The sequence below is a fragment of the Rhipicephalus sanguineus genome, chromosome 2 (genome assembly GCF_013339695.2).
Source record: "Rhipicephalus sanguineus isolate Rsan-2018 chromosome 2, BIME_Rsan_1.4, whole genome shotgun sequence".
Classification (NCBI taxonomy): Eukaryota; Metazoa; Arthropoda; class Arachnida; order Ixodida; family Ixodidae; genus Rhipicephalus; species Rhipicephalus sanguineus.
In genome coordinates this window covers 141,927,031-141,945,781 of record NC_051177.1, presented here as the reverse complement: position 1 = coordinate 141,945,781, position 18,751 = coordinate 141,927,031, and the positions used below count along the sequence as shown (strand labels likewise).

General features: G+C 52.4%; 2 protein-coding genes across 2 annotated transcripts; both read left to right on the top strand.

The window, feature by feature from the left end:
* Positions 1-4,710: 4,710 nt before the first annotated feature.
* On the top strand, positions 4,711-5,982 carry LOC119381925 (retinitis pigmentosa 1-like 1 protein). The gene has a single exon (XM_037649676.1). The coding sequence runs from the start codon at positions 4,711-4,713 to the stop codon at positions 5,980-5,982; it is 1,272 nt and encodes a 423-aa protein (XP_037505604.1).
* Positions 5,983-8,041: 2,059 nt separating this feature from the next.
* LOC119381924 (uncharacterized) lies at positions 8,042-18,435 on the top strand. The gene is made up of 2 exons (XM_049413094.1): positions 8,042-9,021; positions 18,027-18,435. The coding sequence occupies exons 1-2, from the start codon at positions 8,959-8,961 to the stop codon at positions 18,366-18,368; spliced, it is 405 nt and encodes a 134-aa protein (XP_049269051.1). The 5' UTR covers positions 8,042-8,958; the 3' UTR covers positions 18,369-18,435.
* The last annotated feature ends 316 nt before the right edge of the window (positions 18,436-18,751 follow it).

Below are 18,751 nucleotides of genomic sequence, written 5' to 3'. Positions count from 1 at the left end.
TTTTGCATCCGTTTTGCGACAAAGCGGATGCAGGCGACGCGGAGCCAAACGGAGCCGAAAGAACGAAGTTTAGACAAATCCGTGTACTACCCATGATTCCCATGCTGGCTGAAGTGCGATGCATTGCAGCTCCCATAGACACTAGCGCCAGAGTTCCCTCTAGTAAGTATTGTAGGAAACTCTATGCCCCTGACTACCTGACTAGGTGTGACGACCGTGGTGCCCCCATCATTGCCTAGCGAGGCCCCGCTGCGCGTTCTTGCCACTAGGGGAAAATTCGGCGCATCAGTCGGGGGCGCCGTGGGTATCTGCAGTTCGTGAGCAAGTGTTGCTTGCGTCTCGTAGGTCACGAGCAGCGCAAGTTAGCTCTCGTGGTCATTGTAGCACGGCCTGGTTTTCTTGCGTTTCCTGATTCTTTAAAGCAGGTGATGTGAGCGGATGTCGTCGTTCCCTGAAACGCTTTGAGGAATGCCACCGAGAAAAACGCAAAAGTGGTCTTTTGTGCCAGGTTGCGATGGTGGCTACAAGTACTGCGGAGAAATTTGAGTGTCTCTCTTCCGTGAAGCTGCCTGCAAAGATGAATTTTAAAAGTGGGCACGTACCATAACCGAAAGCCGACAAGGCACTGCAAGACAATTTGCGGTTTTCGAAAGGGTACGAATGTACGTACGTACCTAACAATGTACGACGTTCGTACATGTATAAGCATATATAAAAGCTGAGGTTTGGTCACTTCCTTGCCAAGCTTTTACAGCTAGGCAAAGAGCCCCAAGGAAGGAGATGTGTCCCCTGACTTTTGGAGGCCCTGCTTTCCCAAGACCATTCATGAAACGAAGAAGCACCTTTGAACGAGGCGTTTCACGTACAATATAGGTGTCGCAAGGCGCGCTTTTGACAGCCATCGAGTCCGATCGGAATTGATTTTTTTTCATCGCTGCCGGCTTATTTCCCGGTTGCGGTCCCTATCTCGGCTCGAATGCGATCAAAAGTGCACCGGGTGGCGATACATTCCGCGCGAATGGCGCATTCGAAGACAAGACGGCCTAGACACTGCTGCGGACTGGGCTCAATGACATCGCCCTGATACTGCATAAATAAGAAGCCGCAGGAGAGATTGCACAGCGCACGCGGACGGAATCGGCTGCCCTAGAGGTAAACCCTCGCTTCGTCGCGTTGACGCACCATCCCGAGGCACTTAGCAGAAGCACCATTTCTTTTTCCTGAACGGAAGAAATGCGCGGGCAGTTAAACGCTTTAGCACTTACCAGTCATTACGGGTAAGTCGCGAATGCAGCTCTTCACCTGCCGCGTGAGCTCGAAGAAGCATATCGCGCTCCACTTGGCTGAAGTCGCCGAAATGTAAAGTCATTTACCTTGCGAGGTATTCGTTGCAAGGTTCAGTGGGTAGGCGTCTGCACCGCCATCCATCGCAGGCATGATCGCGTAAAACACGGAAGCAGCGATGAACCAGCGGCAGCGACCGCTTACGCATGCGGTGACGTATCATGGCGTCCTCTGATTCGCTGAGAGCAATGAAATCAGTGACGACACAGCTTCAGCGCCAGATTTGAGGCGAGGGAAATTGAGGAAGAGATATTTGGACTTTGATTAGGAATTTCTCCACTAATAAATCATCTTTCTGCAGCGAACAAAAACCTGCACGCATTCTCGAATGCCCATCTTTCGTCCCGTATCAACTTCGTGTTGTAGTGTCCCTCTAAGTGCGGGACCATTAACGCATTGCACGGATGACCATTGTAATATATATGGATCTTGAACACTGAAATTTTTTGCTCTTCACCTCGTTACTTCGTTCACAGGCACCACTGCTCGTCTTATTTCTAGTGCTTTTCCCGAGTCCACTAAATCTGGCAAAATGTTATCCCTGCACACATTGTCTTGGCGTACACTTCAGTGGCATCTGTGTTTCTGTCTGAACAAAGGAAAGAAAATGATATCGGGTGCCTAACGTTCTGTAGCTTCTGCCTCCGACTTTTTCATTTCAGGAGGCCCATTCTTATTTTGCTGTTCTGTGAAATCGTTAATGAGCCACAGACACGTTTTGCCGTCGTCACGCTATCGCCTGCTTCCCGTAGAGCGGGCAGGAGCTAAAATATGTGGTCTTGTAAAAGTGCATTACAGAGTATTTGGCCGTTGTGTGCCTTCTAGCAGCAGTTTTTAACGTTTCATCTCGTTTTATCGTCATTTATGTTGCTGTGTTTGATTGGGTTTTTGGCTTTGAATCGAACGTTACGATAAGAGTGGCCTTAAAGAGCTTATTTGACATATGCATCTCTAATCTGCCTTTTTCACAGCGCATGCGGCGCCCTTATCTAGTGGAAAAGTCTCGAAACGCTATGGTAGGGTCTCCGTACCCCTTTCGATCTCGGAGGCTTTTGTTCTGGCGATCCCGGTTCTCCCGGATCAACCCGCAAAGAAAGCTCCACCCCCTTACCAAAACGGCAGAGGGTGACAGGAAAATGGAAGAAGGCAAATAGGGTGGCCTCTACGAAGGCGCTCTCTATGGGCTTTCAAGGAATCGCGCTGCGGAATCTGAAATATACTACGCTTATTGGAGTATTTCTGTCAATGCTTGCTTGGCGAAGTAGCGTTGCGTTTTTACACCGTCTAGCAGTTGCGATTTGTTTAGTTTCATAGCTATTTACCTTAAGCACCCTGCCGCCCGGTGCTTGGCCCATCCAACTTTGTGGATGAGCGCCATCAGGAAGAGGTCACTATCGTCATCATCATCATCAGTTGCGAAACTTGCACCTATCTTGGTGAAACGTTGCCTCAGCGCGCGCGTAAACTTGCTGTGGTGTCGTCGCGGCCACCTAGGACGCCACGCTCAGGGAACGAAGTACGGGGGGCTCGCTGGGACGGCGGCCCCGAAGCAGACATTAGAGACGCAGCCGGGTGCAGAGTGAAGGATCTAATTTTATTAGCAACCCTCCACGTTCGCGACACTGATATATGAACGCCTTCCAAAAAAGAGGCGTGGCAAGAGACAGGTTTCGCAATCGAAACCGAAACCACAATGTAAGAGTTGCCCTCTTAAAATGGCGGCCCGCGTCCCGCGCTGCTTCTGCAGCGAGACGTAGCGACCCGCAATACGTCTGTCGGCGGCTAGACCGCTTCTGTTTTGTGAAGTCCGACGAGAGCCGGTGCTCGGTTGTGACGAACATCTACTGCCAAGTGCCTGATACTCGGCAGGTCGCGGTGACCGGAAGCGGCCGTCAAGTCCCGGGGACGCGACTGGAATGGAAGCTTCAGCCAGACGGGCGCCTCGAGGTACGCGTCGGCCCGGCGCTGACCGAAGAGGAAGAGGCCAAGCGAGCTAAGGCTGCCAAGCAGGCGTCGACCTCGGGTTAGAAGGCGTCGTCTGGTCAGCAGGACGCAACCAAGAAGGCTGACGTTGTCGAAGCGAAGGCGTCGTTGGGTCAGCAGGACGCGACCAAGAAGGCTGACGTCGTCGAAACGAAGGCGTCGTCTGGTCAACAGGACGTGAGCAAGAAGGCTGATTTCGAAGAGAAAAAGGATGGTACGCCGGCACCCGCGACGCCCGAAGCCGGCGCCTCGACCTCGGCGAAGCCTTCTGGAGGATGCGGAAGCAAAACAGAACCTAAGAAGCCAGGGAGACGTGGTCCTTCAGACTGGGTCCTCGCACGCCGGTGAGCTTCGAGGTGACGTTAGGCGTGAAGAAGGCACCCTCGACGCGGCAGCCCAGTGCCATTTCAGTGCGGTTTGTGGACGTGTCGCCGACAGGACCTGTAGGACGTGTGTTGGTTCCACGACTTCCGTCGCTACCTGCATACGTTGTGAGGCGACGTAGCAGCGTGCCGGACTACGTCGCCGAGCAGGACGGACCGCCTCCGCTGCAACCGTGCGTCGAGTGCGTGGAGGAACTCGCGCGACGCTTGGCCGAATCGGGAGGTCCGTGCCGAATTAACGTTGTCACGCGGTCTGCCTCGTTCAGTGCGACCGAGAACGTCGCCAGCGTCTACATTGACGTTTCTGGCAGTCCCGCAGGCTCCGAGATGCCTCAGCCGGAGGACGAGGTTTCTGGCAGTCCCACAGACTCCGAGATGTCTCAGCCGGAGAACGACGTTTCTGGCAGTCCCGCAGGCTCTGAGATGTCTCAGCCGGAGGACGACGTTTCTCGAAGTCCCGCAGGCTCCGAGATGCCTCAGCCAGAGGACGACGTTTCTGGCAGTCCCGCAGGCTCCGAGATGTCTCAGCCGGAAGACGACGTTTCTGGCAGTCCCGCAGGCTCCGAGATGCTTCAGCCGGAGGACGACGTTTCTGGCAGTCCCGCGGGCTCCGAGATGTCTCAGCCGGAGGACGACGTTTCTGGCAGTCCCGCAGGATCCGAGATGTCTCAGCTGGAGGACGACGTTTCTGGCAGTCCCGCAGGCTCCGAGATGCCTCAGCCGGAGGACGACCTTTCTGGCAGTCCCGCAGGCTCCGAGATGTCTCAGCCGGAAGACGACGTTTCTGGCAGTCCCGCAGGCTCCGAGATGTCTCAGCCGGAGGACGACGTTTCTGGCAGTCCCGCAGGCTCCGAGATGTCTCAGCCAGAGGACGACGTTTCTGGTAGTCTCGCAGGCTCCGAGATGTCTCAGCCGGAGGACGACGTTTCTGGCAGTCCCGCAGGCTCCGAGATGTCTCAGCCAGAGGACGACGTTTTCTGGTAGTCTCGCAGGCTCCGAGATGTCTCAGCCGGAGGACGACGTTTCTGGCAGTCCCGCAGGCTCCGAGATGTCTCAGCCGGAGGACGACGTTTCTGGCAGTCCCGCAGGCTCCGAGATGTCTCAGCCGGAGGACGACGTTTCTGGCAGTCCCGCAGGCTCCGAGATGTCTCAGCCGGAGGACGACGTTTCTGGCAGTCCCGCAGGCTCCGAGATGTCTCAGCCGGAGGACGACGTTTCTGGTAGTCTCGCAGGCTCCGAGATGTCTCAGCCGGAGGACGACGTTTCTGGCAGTCCCGCAGGCTCCGAGATGTCTCAGCCAGAGGACGACGTTTCTGGTAGTCTCGCAGGCTCCGAGATGTCTCAGCCGGAGGACGACGTTTCTGGCAGTCTCGCAGGCTCCGAGATGTCTCAGCCGGAGGACGACGTTTCTGGCAGTCCCGCAGGCTCCGAGATGTCTCAGCCAGAGGACGACGTTTCTGGCAGTCCCGCAGGCTCCGAGATGTCTCAGCCAGAGGACGACGTTTCTGGTAGTCTCGCAGGCTCCGAGATGTCTCAGCCGGAGGACGACGTTTCTGGCAGTCCCGCAGGCTCCGAGATGTCTCAGCCGGAGGACGACGTTTCTGGTAGTCCCGCAGGCTTCGAGATGTCTCAGCCGGAGGACGACGTTTCTGGCAGTCCCGCAGGCTCCGAGATGTCTCAGCCGGAGGACGACGTTTCTGGCAGTCCCGCAGGCTCCGAGATGTCTCAGCCGGAGGACGACGTTTCTGGAAGTCCCGCAGGCTCCGAGATGCCTCAGCCGGACGACGACGTTTCTGGAAGTCCCGCAGGCTCCGAGATGCCTCAGCCGGAGGACGACGTTTCTGGCAATCCCGCAGGCTCCGAGATGTCTCAGCCGGAGGACGACCTTTCTAGCAGTCCCGCAGGCTCCGAGATGTCTCAGCCGGAGGACGACCTTTCTGGCAGTCCCGCAGGCTCCGAGATGTCTCAGCCGGAGGACGACGTTTCTGGCAGTCCCGCAGGTTCCGAGATGTCTCAGCCGGAGGACGACGTTTCTGGCAGTCCTGCAAGTTCCGAGATGGCTCAGCCGGAGGACGACGTTTCTGGCAGTCCCGCAGGCTTCGAGATGTCTCAGCCGGAGGACGACGTTTCTGGCAGTCCCGCACGCTCCGAGATGTCTCAGCCGGAGGACGACGTTTCTGGTAGTCCCGCAGGCTCCGAGATGTCTCAGCCGGAGGGCGACGTTTCTGGCAGTCCCACAGGCTCCAAGATGTCTCAGCCGGAGGACGACTGAGGGTGATGCAGAACGGCCGCGCGAGGTTTCTTTTAAATTGTTCTGCATTGTATATTATAGATGGCGGAGAAGTGCTACGCTACATTTTTGTACACGCACTCCACGTACATGTACGGACAAAGAATCCACGATGTCCCATAAAGTTGCAACACGTTTATGCAAAAGTTCATGGCTGCCCAATCTTGTTCAACCCGATCTTTAGGAGCTCGTGTGATACGGTGCAGTACAAGTTTGCCCTGTTCAATCTCAATATGGAGTCGGAAATAATCACAAAGTCGAGTCAATTAAGGGAAAAGTAGTGTCCCCTGCAAAAGGAGTTTCCGGTGCTCGATCACAATTTTGGGCCGAAACAGACACCCACAAGGGAGAAACACAGCCCAAACTACCAATCATTTATTAACGTAGAAGATGGACATGGTGCAATGTCAGCACACGTAGAGATAATCCTTCAGTGACACATATAATGTGCTGCGTGTGTGCTGACATTGCGCCATGTCATATCTTTGGAATTCCAAGGGAAATATGCGGCTGCCCTCCCCCCCTCCCTCTGGAATTTCGCATAAAATGTTTCTATGCCGTAGCAAAAGCTACACAGCTTGATTGCAGTCTCGGGTCCCCAATATCCGCGTGAAACGGCATTCAGAAATGCCAGCCAACCTTGCACGTTACACACTATGATTAACCTTGCTGGTGATTTGACGGCAGAGAATGAAAAGCTGCCTGTGCTGGATGCATCCCCCCCCCATGGGCGTGTGCAGGGTTCCCCATTAGGGGGGTGGTCGAAATTAGACTTTCGGTACAGTGTACTAGTACACACTAGTTACGTTATATGCTCCCTAAGGGGAGCAAATGTAGCATATACAGTACCTCTAGGTGAAGCGCCCCCTCACCTCCCCCCCATTGGACGATTTCAAAAAAAGAAAGAAGAGAAAAGCGTCGAAGTGGATGCAAACATGAATATGAAGCGATGACGTGCTTCCCGCAACGGCCTGCCTTTCGTCCCTCTCGCCGGGGGTAAAAATGAATAGTAAACAGCTTTTGGAATCCGACATCAGTCATCGGCCGCCATTATTGTCAAAAACCTCCGTGGTCATAACCTTGCACATTAAAGTATGACGGGACAGATACGACTGAGTGAAAGTATACAGATCTGGTTTGGCGCCGCACTTCAGTTGATTAGGAGGAGGAGGGGTGGGCAGCGACCACCCCTTCTGCCCCCCTCGTGCGCCCGCCTATATATGCCCCGATTTCAGACGCGCATTTCGAAGTGACGCAAAAATTTGGTCACAATTAACGACGCTAGCATTAATTGTACGATACGTCAGAGTATTTATTAGTCGATTTCGGCGTTACCTGACACCAAGGCTACAAATTACAGTAAATAGGTCACAAACAAAAATTTCGCGGTCAGGTATCCTTTAAGACAGAGACAGGGCAAGGGGAAAATTCACATTTTTAGAAATAGAATATCGAAATTTTCTTTTGGTGGCTGTAAAGAAAGAAACAGTCTGTGCTTTCTTCTTTTTTCAGCGGAGGTGGGAATTTGAGAGCCAAAAGTGATAGCGGTAAAAAATTAGGGATGATAACCGGCAGCGGACGCTGGACAATGTAAAATCGGGTGATATGCGTTGATCCGTGTGCCGGATGTCGGTCATAGATAAGGCAGAGTGAGAAAAACAGAACGAAGCGCACGTACGAGAAGATTATATAACGAAGATGATTCCCTTTTTAATGGCACAAACGAAATGGAAGCGAAGGGTTGGGGAGGTTGAGAAGCCGTGAGCCGCTATTAATTTTAAAAAAATGCAAATGAACAACATACGAAAGAAACCGACCACAAGTCAAGTAGCAGGTGTGTAAGAGTACTCAGCCTAGCATAACGAAGGAATATGAAGAACTGTATAGTAGCACTTGAAGCAAACGGAAGGCTTCAGGTAAGGGATAAATTTTAAACACTAAATTATTATCCCGCATTGTTAAGTTCTTGTATTAAAACTTTACAACGAAGGACCAAGCCACAGTGGTTCTTCCGATAACCACATCTTCTTCCTCCAGCAGAGGACATAAACCGCCACGACCGGAAATGCCTCATCATCATCATCATAAACCGCGGCCGCACGAGAGCTCGTGCTCGCGTTCTTCGGAGGGACCAGCAGCCGCAGGCCGTCGTCTCGCCGATGGAGCTCGGCAATGGCTGCAGCCAAAAAGCCACAAAGTAGGCAGCTGCCGCGGGCCTTCTCTCACTGACCCTACGTTGTGACTTCGAAATTCCGCCACTCCCGCCACCCCTGTGACGTGTGCGCGCCCACCCGTAGAAGAGATCTAAGCAGCTGCCAGGAAGACCGCTTTCGGGTTGTCCACAGTGTAGCAAGGACTATCTGCAGTACCAACCATGGCAGGCACGTCCGTTCGCGTCATCTCGCTGGGCGATCCCAACGACGTGGCCTGCATGGACGAAGGCGTGCGCGTGATCGCCGTCAACCCGTCGGGGCAGCAGTCGATGGGTCCTTCGTGCCAGTCTTCGCTCACTAAAGTCTTCTGCGGTCCCGTGGAGACGATCGGCATGCCAGCGCCCCCTAAGAACAAGGGCTCGCGCCTCGACTGGCGCATCACGCCCGAGGGCGGTCTCGAGGTGACCGTTGACCGACCGCTGACCAAGGAAGAGGAAGAGAAGCGTGAGCGCGACCGTAAGAGTAAGGCCGCCGGCGCCGCCAGCGCTGCAGCCTCCGCGGATGCCGCCGCCGGCGCCGCCCCCTGAGCTGCTCCCGCAGCCGCCCCCGCTGCCCCCGCAGCCCACCCGCAGATGCCGCTGTCCCCCCGGCTGGCATAGAAAAGCTGAAGAAACAGATCTGCGACCCGCTGTCGCTTCTGGCCAACAAGCGGCTGCCCATCTGCTTCGAGACGACGCTCGGCAAGGAGACAGCGCCCGGTCTGACCTCCGTGACCGTCATCAACGAGCAGCCCGGGAGTCCGGTCATGGTTCAGCCGCGGGCCGCACCTGTGCCGTCTAGCAGAGGGTTTAGCCCTTCAGGTGTGCAGGTAAGCCTATACATTCTCTGGAGCACGCCATGTCCTGATACAAGCTCTTGGAAACCGTTGAGGACAAACTTGTCGGTGACGAATTCGCCGCTACTGCTGACCTGAAGGTCTCGAGATCGAATCCCTGCTACGGCCGCCGCATATCGGTGAAGGAGAAATGTTAGAGGCCCGTGTGTTCGAACCCCAGGTGGTCGTTTCCGGAGTCCTCCACTAGGGCGTCGCTCATAATCATACTGTGATTCTGGAACGTAAAACCCCAGTAATTATTATTATAAATTTGCCGCTAGTCTCAGTGACGAATTCGCCGCTAGTCGTGGCGAATCTGTCGCCGACCTTGGTCTGAAGCGTCGGCGTTTAAGGGGTCGCTGGATCCCGAGTACAACACGCTTATTTTGTCGCCATATTCCGTCCCTTCGTTAGGCTTTGGCGCGCACTGATTAAGCTTGAGCTGGCGGTGGCGCGTTAAAGGGGCACTAAGGAAATTAGGACTGACACTTGGTCGAGTTGGTACGGATGCATTCAAAAATTGGCCGCGTATCTGCGTGCTCCGCTGCAAATGTCGTCTAAAGACGATAGAAGAGGCGCTGCGTGAGATATGAACGCCATCTGAAAATACGTCGGGAAACGTGAACGCTGTGTTGTGGGCTGGTAGTTCCGGCGCAGCAGCAGGCAAGACCGGCGGTGACCAACGTGACCGGCGGGGACGCGAGCCAGCCCGAACACACGGTTTGGCGCGAAGCGCCGAAGCAGAAGAAACGTCCGCACTCAACGAGTACTCTCCACACACTCTTTTATATTCACGTCGCCTGGGTAAAGCAGGAATGCCAGAGCGGCGCCCCATGGCACTCGTACAGTGCAATACTGAACTGAAACCGAAACACAACAATGAGCTCGCGCAGAGGGCACGGAGGAAGCCAAGTTTCGGCGCAGTCGCATTTTCAGCGCAGCTTAAGAAACTAGGGTCTCTAGAATTACGTATCTATGTATTTTCTATTAAAGGAACACACCACCTAATACTTACCTAGTGATGTTGCGCCTCATATATGCGTAATGTTTGCTTTTTGATCAACCATGTACACAAGTATGAACCTAGTGAGCCGTTCACGATGGCTGGCCCTTGTGCAAGTGGTTCAACTTTGGCCGAGTGGCTGAATCGAGGGACGTGCCGACAAACAGAAAGACAGACCAAAATTTCTGCGTTTAAGTTCCCCAAGAAAGACTATCGTCTTTAAAAACGGCGCGACAGAAAAAGACGAAAAGGCTGCAGAGACTTAAGGGGGTTAAAGTCTTTTCGTCTTTTTCGCACCGTTTTCTCAACAACTACAGAGGGAAACGATTTTTTTCGTGCTAGTAAATTACAATTTTGCAATACCGAAAGCAACACTCTTACCGCGAGAAAGCGCTTGGTAAGCGAGAGAACGCACAAAAAAAACTACAAGCTCGCCGTGACGTCATAGAAATTGACGGCGTCTGCTAGGGCCTGCGTAAGCGTTTATTGGTAAAAATTGCTGACAAGTCTTAATAAACCAAGTTCCAAAAAAATTTATTGAACCAGATTCCACAAACTCTAAAATTCGTGAGGCCACAGTGACGTTCACGCGCTGAAGCTTCGGCGCGAAATTTAAAAAAAATGAGACTTTGGCCGCCATTTCCTCTTTTAATAATCAACCTATGGTCCTAAAATTAACGAGAGTGGAGTTCTGAAAAAAAAATTGGCTGCGTATATGCGTGCGTCGCTGCAAATGTCGTCTAAAGACGATAGAAGAGGCGCTGCGTGAGATATGGACGCCATCTGGCAATACGTCGGGAAACATGAGTGCTGTGTTGCGGGCTGGTAGTCCCGGCGCAGCAGCAGGCGAAGACCGGCGGTAACCAACGCGACCGGCGGGGACGCCAGCCAGCCCGAACACGCGGTTTGGCGGGAAGCGCCGAAGCAGAAGGAACGTCCGCACTCAACGAGTGCTCTACACACTCTTTTATTTACACGTCGCCTGAGTAAAACAGGAATGCCAGAGTGGCACCCCATGGCATTCATACAGTGCAATACGGAACCGAAACCTAAACACAACAATGAGCTCGTGCAGAGGGCACGGAGGAAGACAAGTTTCAGCGCAGTCGCATTTTCAGCGCAGCTTACGAAACTAGGGTCTCTATAGAATTATGTATCTATGTATTTTCTATTAAAGGAACACAGCACCTAACACTTACCTAGTGATGTTGCGCCTCAGATATGCGTAATCTTTGCTTTTTGATCAACAATGTACACAAGTATGAACCTAGTCATCCGTTCAAGGTGGCAGGCCCTTGCGCAAGTGGTTCAACTTTGGCCGGGTGGCTGAATTGGCTGAATCGAGGGACGTGCCGACAAACAGAAAGACAGACCAAAATTTAGGCGCTTAAGTTCCCCAAGAAAGATTATCGTCTTTAATAACTTATAGTTTTGATAAGGTAATGGGATTGCGGGAAAGGTAGGAGAGTGAAAAACTTTCCACGTGAAACGGCTTGCCTTTGTTCGCCAACACCGTCTACACAGCACTAAGATAGATTTTGGGGAGAAAGTTGTCAGGGGAAAATGCGTTCGTCCCGCACATTGGCGTGTGTGCAGACAATGGGAGACCAGCGCTGGATAGGTGGCGCGCCGAAAAAGGGCGCCTGGCGGGGAGTCGCGACATAACTCAGCCGCTCGCACGGCCTCCGCGTCGCCGGCTAATCTCGGAGGCCATGCCGCTGGCGCTCAGACGACCGGCCGCACAGCCCGCACTGTACCGCGGTGAGCGCACGCGCGTGCGCCGTTCCCGTGCTTCATTTTGGCGCAAACAGCTCGGGCAGCCACTGCGCCAGTTATACTGCTTTATGGTTCAGGAAAGCACTGGAAAACGGAGAGACGCCCTGCAAAGCAGACTACTTCTGTGCATACGGCGTCGAAGAGACAGTGCTGTGCCGTGGTGGCGACTCCGTCGTCAACATTTTCTGGTTGCGTCCTGGGATTTGTGTCAAGCTAGTGCAGGCTCACAAGCCTCCACTGATAAGTACGTGCTGCGGCGATACCAGCTGCCCACTACCACAGTAAAAAAAAAGAGGGGGTAGGTGCGTTCACGTTTTTCTGCCGTGGTATGTATGCCCAGCCAGCGGTGTGTATGCACGCGGACGTTGATCAAGCAAACTACCGTGCTAGCATAGCATGTATGGTGTCGCGCTGTTATGCTCGAGGGCGCGGACAGATTCCCGGCCACGGTGGCCGCATTTCGATGGGGTTGAAATACAAAGAACACCCGCGTACTGAGATTTATGTGCACATTAAAGAACCCCAAGCGGTCAAAATTAATCCTACACTACGGCGTGCCTCATATCATACCTTGTTTGGCACGTAAAACGCCAGCAATTGTCGATGTTGATCAAACACGTTTATTCTAAGCAGACACAGGCAAGCGAAAAAACTAACACAGTACGTTAGGCGAATTAAACAGCGAGTAAAAATCCAAGACATCTGACCCTTTTCTAGCGAGGCATAAATTGCGATGCCGCTTCGCCGCGGCAGCCAATGCACAAAGGAGCTTTACCGTGTCGGCTGACTCCAGAAAGCTAAGCTTCGAGTAGTCCGCTGCTTTGTTCGTGACAACTCCGTCTGTAGCACAAGTGAAGTTCAGCGCAGGCATCCCTCGCGTGCGTATTTCTCATAACAGTTCAGCGGCTTCGGCGAACGTGCCCCCGTACGCATCTCGTAGACAGACAGCTTTCCTTCTGCGTAACTGTTTGCAAATAATGTAAACTACCTGCTTATCGTATCATATTCACTACGCGGTGGCATCAGAAGGAGCTTGGTGGTGGTCAGATGAAAAGATTGTTACATATGCCGCGTGCTGCATAATATGTAAGTTTTATTTACCACAAAACACCGATTAAATTCTGCTCGTTCGCCCCGGTTTCCACTGCTGGCCCTCACTACCGAATAAATCTAGCAGACACGCGCAATTCGATTTAGAAACCAGCCCGACGCCACTAGACAGGAGAGCAAGAGCAGAACATACTGTGCTCGCCTGACGGCCGGGATGCAACGCCGCATCCGTTCCTATTCGTATGTTTTAGAAGGAAAATCATAGAAGGATACATCATCCCTCATTTCTACGTATTGTGGCACTTGAATGCGCAACAGTACCGCCAGCGTCCTTTAGTTTTGTTTCGGCGACACGCGCCTGCATCGCCTCAACCAGTCGCCACACTCGTCCGCCGGAGCGGCTGGAGTATGCGCGCTTTGGCCGCCAGGGCGGCACTGCCGACACCGCGGAAACGATGGAACATGTACTGATTGAATGTGGCGATATTCACCCAGGTATACGTGTGGGCACGAGTCTACATGAAGCCTTGGGTTTTAGGGACAACAATGGAAAGCTGAACACGCCCGCGATAGAAAAAAACGCCAGGCCTGCGCTGAAACCGCAGCACAGTCACAGCGAAAGCTGGAAGAGCGGCGTTTCTAGAGCCCGTTAAGCTCTCTTGGGGCTACAATGCAAGTACACTAGAAAGGTACCCACTACGCCATAAATCACAATTTTTGTGAAGTTTGGAAGCACCTACTAAGCCATTATTCGTCATTCTGTGGAGAAGCGAGGCACCAGCTACACGTCTGTAAGGCATTATGTGCACTTTGTTCACGCGACGACTGATGACGATGAAGAATTATGGCGCAGCCCTTTGTAATGGGTTGGAATGTTTAAACGGCCCACCAGTTATGTAATTTGCATAGGGTGACGCCCGGTCGCTATTTCCCTCTCCCGTCATGCTGTATAACATACGTTGACGTGGGAAAGAGACGGGGGGGGGGGGGGCGAAGAACTTTACTGAGACCCCGAGGAAATGTATCATGCGCTTATGGGCTTCCTTGGCAACCAATACAAGTGCCCTTGCGAGGAACCCACTACGCTATAAATCAATGTAATTTTACTGAGACCCAGAGGAAGTGGATCATGCGCTTATGGGCTTCCATGGCAACCAATACAAGTGCACTTGCGAGGAACCCACTACGCTATAAATCATTGTAATTTTTGAGAAGTAGGGCAGCAGGCACTCTGCCATTTTTCGTCATTCTACGGAGAGCGTTGGTACCTGCTAAACCCATGTAAGGCATTATGCGCACTTTGTTGATGCTGTGCCTGATGACGATGAAGAATTATGGCAGGGTCCTTTGTAATGGGTTGGAAGCATTCAACAACCTACTCGTTGCGCAATTCGCATTGTGTGACGCCTGGTTACAGAATTCGCGTTGTGCGACGCTTGGTGCTTATTTTACTCTCCTACCACGCTATATTGCATATGCTAATGTGGTTCCTTCCCGACATGAAGCCTGTATAGGACCTTTTAGCGAAGCAGTTTCAAGCACCGGCATGGCTCAGAGGTTGAATACTGGGCTCCCACGCAGAGGGCCCAGGTTCGAACCTCGTTCAATCCTGGAATTTTTTTCTTATTTAGCTTTTTTTTCTTATTTCGAGCGATACTGGTTACGGACACCGGCGGCGGCGGCGGCGGCGGCGGCGGACAACTACGGTGCCAAAAAAACGCCAGGCCTGCGCTGAAACCACAGCACAGTCACAGCGAAAGCTGGAAGAGCGGCGTTTCAAGAGCCCGTTGTAAGCTCTCTTGGGGCTACAATACAAGTACACTAGAAAGGTGCCCACTACGCCATAAATCAAATTTTCGTGAAGTTGTGAAGCGCCTACTAAGCCATTATTCGTCATTCTGCGGAGAAGCGAGGCACCAGCTACACGTCTGTAAGGGATTATGTGCACTTTTATTGACGCGATGACTGATGACGATGAAGAATTACGGCTCAGCCCTTTGTAATGGGTTGGAAGCTTTAAACGGCCCACCAGTTATGTAATTTGCACTGGGTGACGCCCGGTCGCTATTTCCCTCTGCCGTCATGCTGTATAACATACGCTGACATGGGAGAGAGACGGGGGAGGGGTGCGAAGAACTTTACTGAGACCCCGAGGAAATGGATCATGCGCTTATGGGCTTCCTTGGCAACCAATACAAGTGCACTTGCGAGGAACCCACTACGCTATAAATCATTGTAATTTTTGAGAAGTAGGGCAGCAGGCACTGTGCCATTTTTCGTCATTCTACGGAGAGCCGTGCTATCTGCTAAACGCATGCAAGGCATTATGCGCACTTTGTTGATGCTGTGCCTGATGACGACGAAGAATTATGGCAGAGACCTTTGTAATGGGTTGGAAGCAATCAACAACCTACTCGTTGCGCAATTCGCATTGTGTGACGCCTGGTTATAGAATTCGCGTTGTGCGACGCTTGGTGCTTATTTTACTCTTCTACCACGCTATATTGCATATGCTAATGTGGTTCGTTCCCGACACGAAGCCTGTATAGGACCTTTTTGCAAAGCCGTTTCAACCACCGGCATGGCTCAGAGGTTGAATACTGGGCTCACACGCAGAGGGCCCAGGTTCGAACCTCGTTCCATCCTGGAATTTTTTTTCTTATTTCGTTTTTTTTCTTATTTCGAGCGATACTGGTTACGGACACCGGCGGCGGCGGCGGCGGCGGCGGACAACTACGGCGCCAAAAAACGGCCGGTGAAATGATCTCATAACAGCTTTCGCTGTAATAAGTAAGAGACGGTTAGAGTATTGGTGGCAGAAAAGTAGAGATAAAGTACAAAAATAAATAATTGGGGGAAAAAAAGGTCATTCTGCCTTAAGAGGCAGAGAGATGGACCATGAATATATATTTTTTGGTATAATAACATAGATTTAATCAATGTAGATAAGGCATTAGGACAACATGAAACAAGGAAGTTTCATTTTCTTTTACAGCGAAAGCTGTTATGAGATCATTTCACCGGCCGTTTTTGGTGCCGTAGTTGTCCGCCGCCGCCGCCGCCGCCGCCACCGCCGGTGTCCGTAACCAGTATCGCTCGAAATAAGAAAAAAAAACTAAAATAAGAAAAAAATTCCAGGATGGAACGAGGTTCGAACCTCGGCCCTCTGCGTGGGAGCCCAGTATTCAACCTCTGAGCCATGCCGGTGCTTGAAGCTGCTTTGCAAAAAGGTCATATGCAGGCTTCATGTCGGGAAGGAACCACATTAGCATATGCAATATAGCGTGGTAGAAGAGTAAAAATAAGCACCAAGTGTCGCACAACGCGAATTCTGTAACCAGGCGTCACACAATGCGAATTGCACAACGAGTAGGTTGTTGAATGCTTCCAACCCATTACAAAGGACTCTGCCATAATTCTTCATCGTCATCAGGCACAGCATCAACAAAGTGCGCATAACACCTTACATGGGTTTAGCAGGAACCAACGCTCTCCGTAGAATGACGAAAAATGGCGCAGTGCCTGCTGCCCTACTTCTCAAAAATTACAATGATTTATAGCGGGGTTCCTCGCAAGTGCACTTGTATTAGTTGCCAAGGAAGCCCATAAGCGCATGATCCATTTCCTCGAGGTCTCAGTAAAGGTCTTCGCCCGCCCCCCGTCTCTCTCCCACGTCAACGTATGTTATACAGCATGACGGGAGAGGGAAATAGCGATCGGGCGTCACCCAATGCAAATTACATAACTGGTGGGCCGTTTAAAGATTCCAACCCATTACAAAGGGCTGAGCCATAATTCTTCATCGTTATCAGTCGTCGCGTGAACAAAGTGCACATAATGCCTTACAGACGTGCAGCTGGTGCCTCGCTTCCCCGCAGAATGACGAATAATGGCTTAGTAGGTGCTTCCCAACTTAACAAAATTGTGATTTATGGCGTAGTGGGTACCTTTCTAGTGTACTTGTACTGTAGCTCCAAGAGAGCTTAACGGGCTCTAGAAGCGCCGCTCTTCCAGCTTTCGCTGTGACTGTGCTGCGGTTTCAGCGCAGGCCTGCGGGTCATTTTTTTTTCTTTTTTTTCTCCTTCGAGCCTGGTGGCAGACATGTCACCGCCCCGTTATAAAGGGGACGCTCATAGCATCCATCCATCCAAACTCCAGCGCTGGTTCCCTCTTGCGCGTCTCAGAAGTGCTCTGTTGCGGGGACCAGATGCATAAGGAAAGGCAAGGCTTCAAACTGCCAACCCGTGAAAGGCTTGAAAATTGCATCTGTTTTTCGCCTAGATCTGCTTCAGCGGAATTGAATGCTGAGCCACGGAACATGTGCAGCTTGAAAACTAATGCATAATTGATCCTAATCAATTAAATATTAAAGCATGAGCATGGTATAAAAATATACCCTATCGAGCGCCACGCGAGGAGATACCATGTCGTTGGTTTCATTCAGTTGCGGTTAACCACTTTTCTAAAATATTTGGTTCTAGTTACGTGAAACACCCTGTATATAACGTTTCCACCTCTGCTATAGCCTTAAATAGGGCTGCAGTATATGTATGTGAATACTAATGTCAGTCTCGCCGCAAGGGCGAAGCAATGAATTCGAGAGCAACAAACTGGAATGTCATGCGAACAAAGGCTGTCTGTTCACACATTTTGCAAACACGGTCGCTGCAGCGAGCGGAATCACCTTCGTGCAGTCCATTACTTCTAACTTGACAGTGAAAGCACGACACGTAAAAACTGCTCCCACCCCCACCCCCCTTCAGACATAAGCGCGCGAGCACGGGCGACCACGCCCTGTAGGTCAAAGTACAGGGCGGAGGCGCGCATCCCAACGTCGGTGAAATATGAGCGGGGCGACGACTTTTAAAGCGCGCGCTTTGCGCCATCGCACGGGTGATAGTGAACAGGCATCTGCGACGCTGAAGCAACTCGTGTGGCGGAGTGTTTTAACGCGTTGTGCCGCGGAGCGAGAAGACGCAGGGTCGAACCCCCGGTCGCGGGCTTCGGAAAAACCTTTTATTTGCCGGTTTTATATATACCTATATACATACCTATAGATATACAGAGCGGCATGCGACGCTTATGGCGAAAACCCACCAAGAGTGTCCAAACAATTGCTATCGCAATAAATATCGCTCACACGTGCGTATACGCTGTGTTCTCGCTACAGGTTGTCTGCAGCAGCGACGGCGGCTACCAGTCGCCCACCGTGACGACCTGCAGCGCCATGGGCGGCGGCGGCGGCAACTTCACCGGAGTGCGCATCCGGGCCGACTCGTCTTCGTCGATGGGTCGGCGCTGCGAGCAACTGTTTCCCGACCCGTGTCCCGCCATGCAGACGATACGCATCGTGGACGACGTCGGCGCCGCCAACCGGCGCACTTCGTCCCGCGTCGTGCACATCTTCGAGGAGCCGCCCTCACCGCCGTGCTCGACGCGAGGCTCGTCGCGCGACCGACAGGTCTCCGCGCGCGTCGTGCACATCGAAGAGGACTGTCCGGAGTTTCCGTAAACTCCGCGGCGTCCGAGCACTTTGAACGCGCTGGCAAACTGTTATCAGGAACCGTAAAAGCAAAATCGTGAATCAGTTTGAGTGCATACTGAATGGATCTAAGCTAGCTTTCACGGTCAAGGTGGGAAGGATGGGCTTATGGCAGCTCGTTATCGGCGAACGACATTAGGCGCACGTTCGTAAATCAACCGAAATTCTCCTCGGCCTCGAGAAGGGAGAATTAGATTTTCGCGGCTTGCGGAAACCAGGGGCCTTGTCTGGAACAAAACAAAACGGTCACCACACGCAGGAACAAATAGGTGCTTGAAGACGAAGTACATGTTGGAAAAAAGAATGGCGCGTTCGTGTGTAAGGTCAGCAGGAGGCTGCTGTGCCGTCATTAA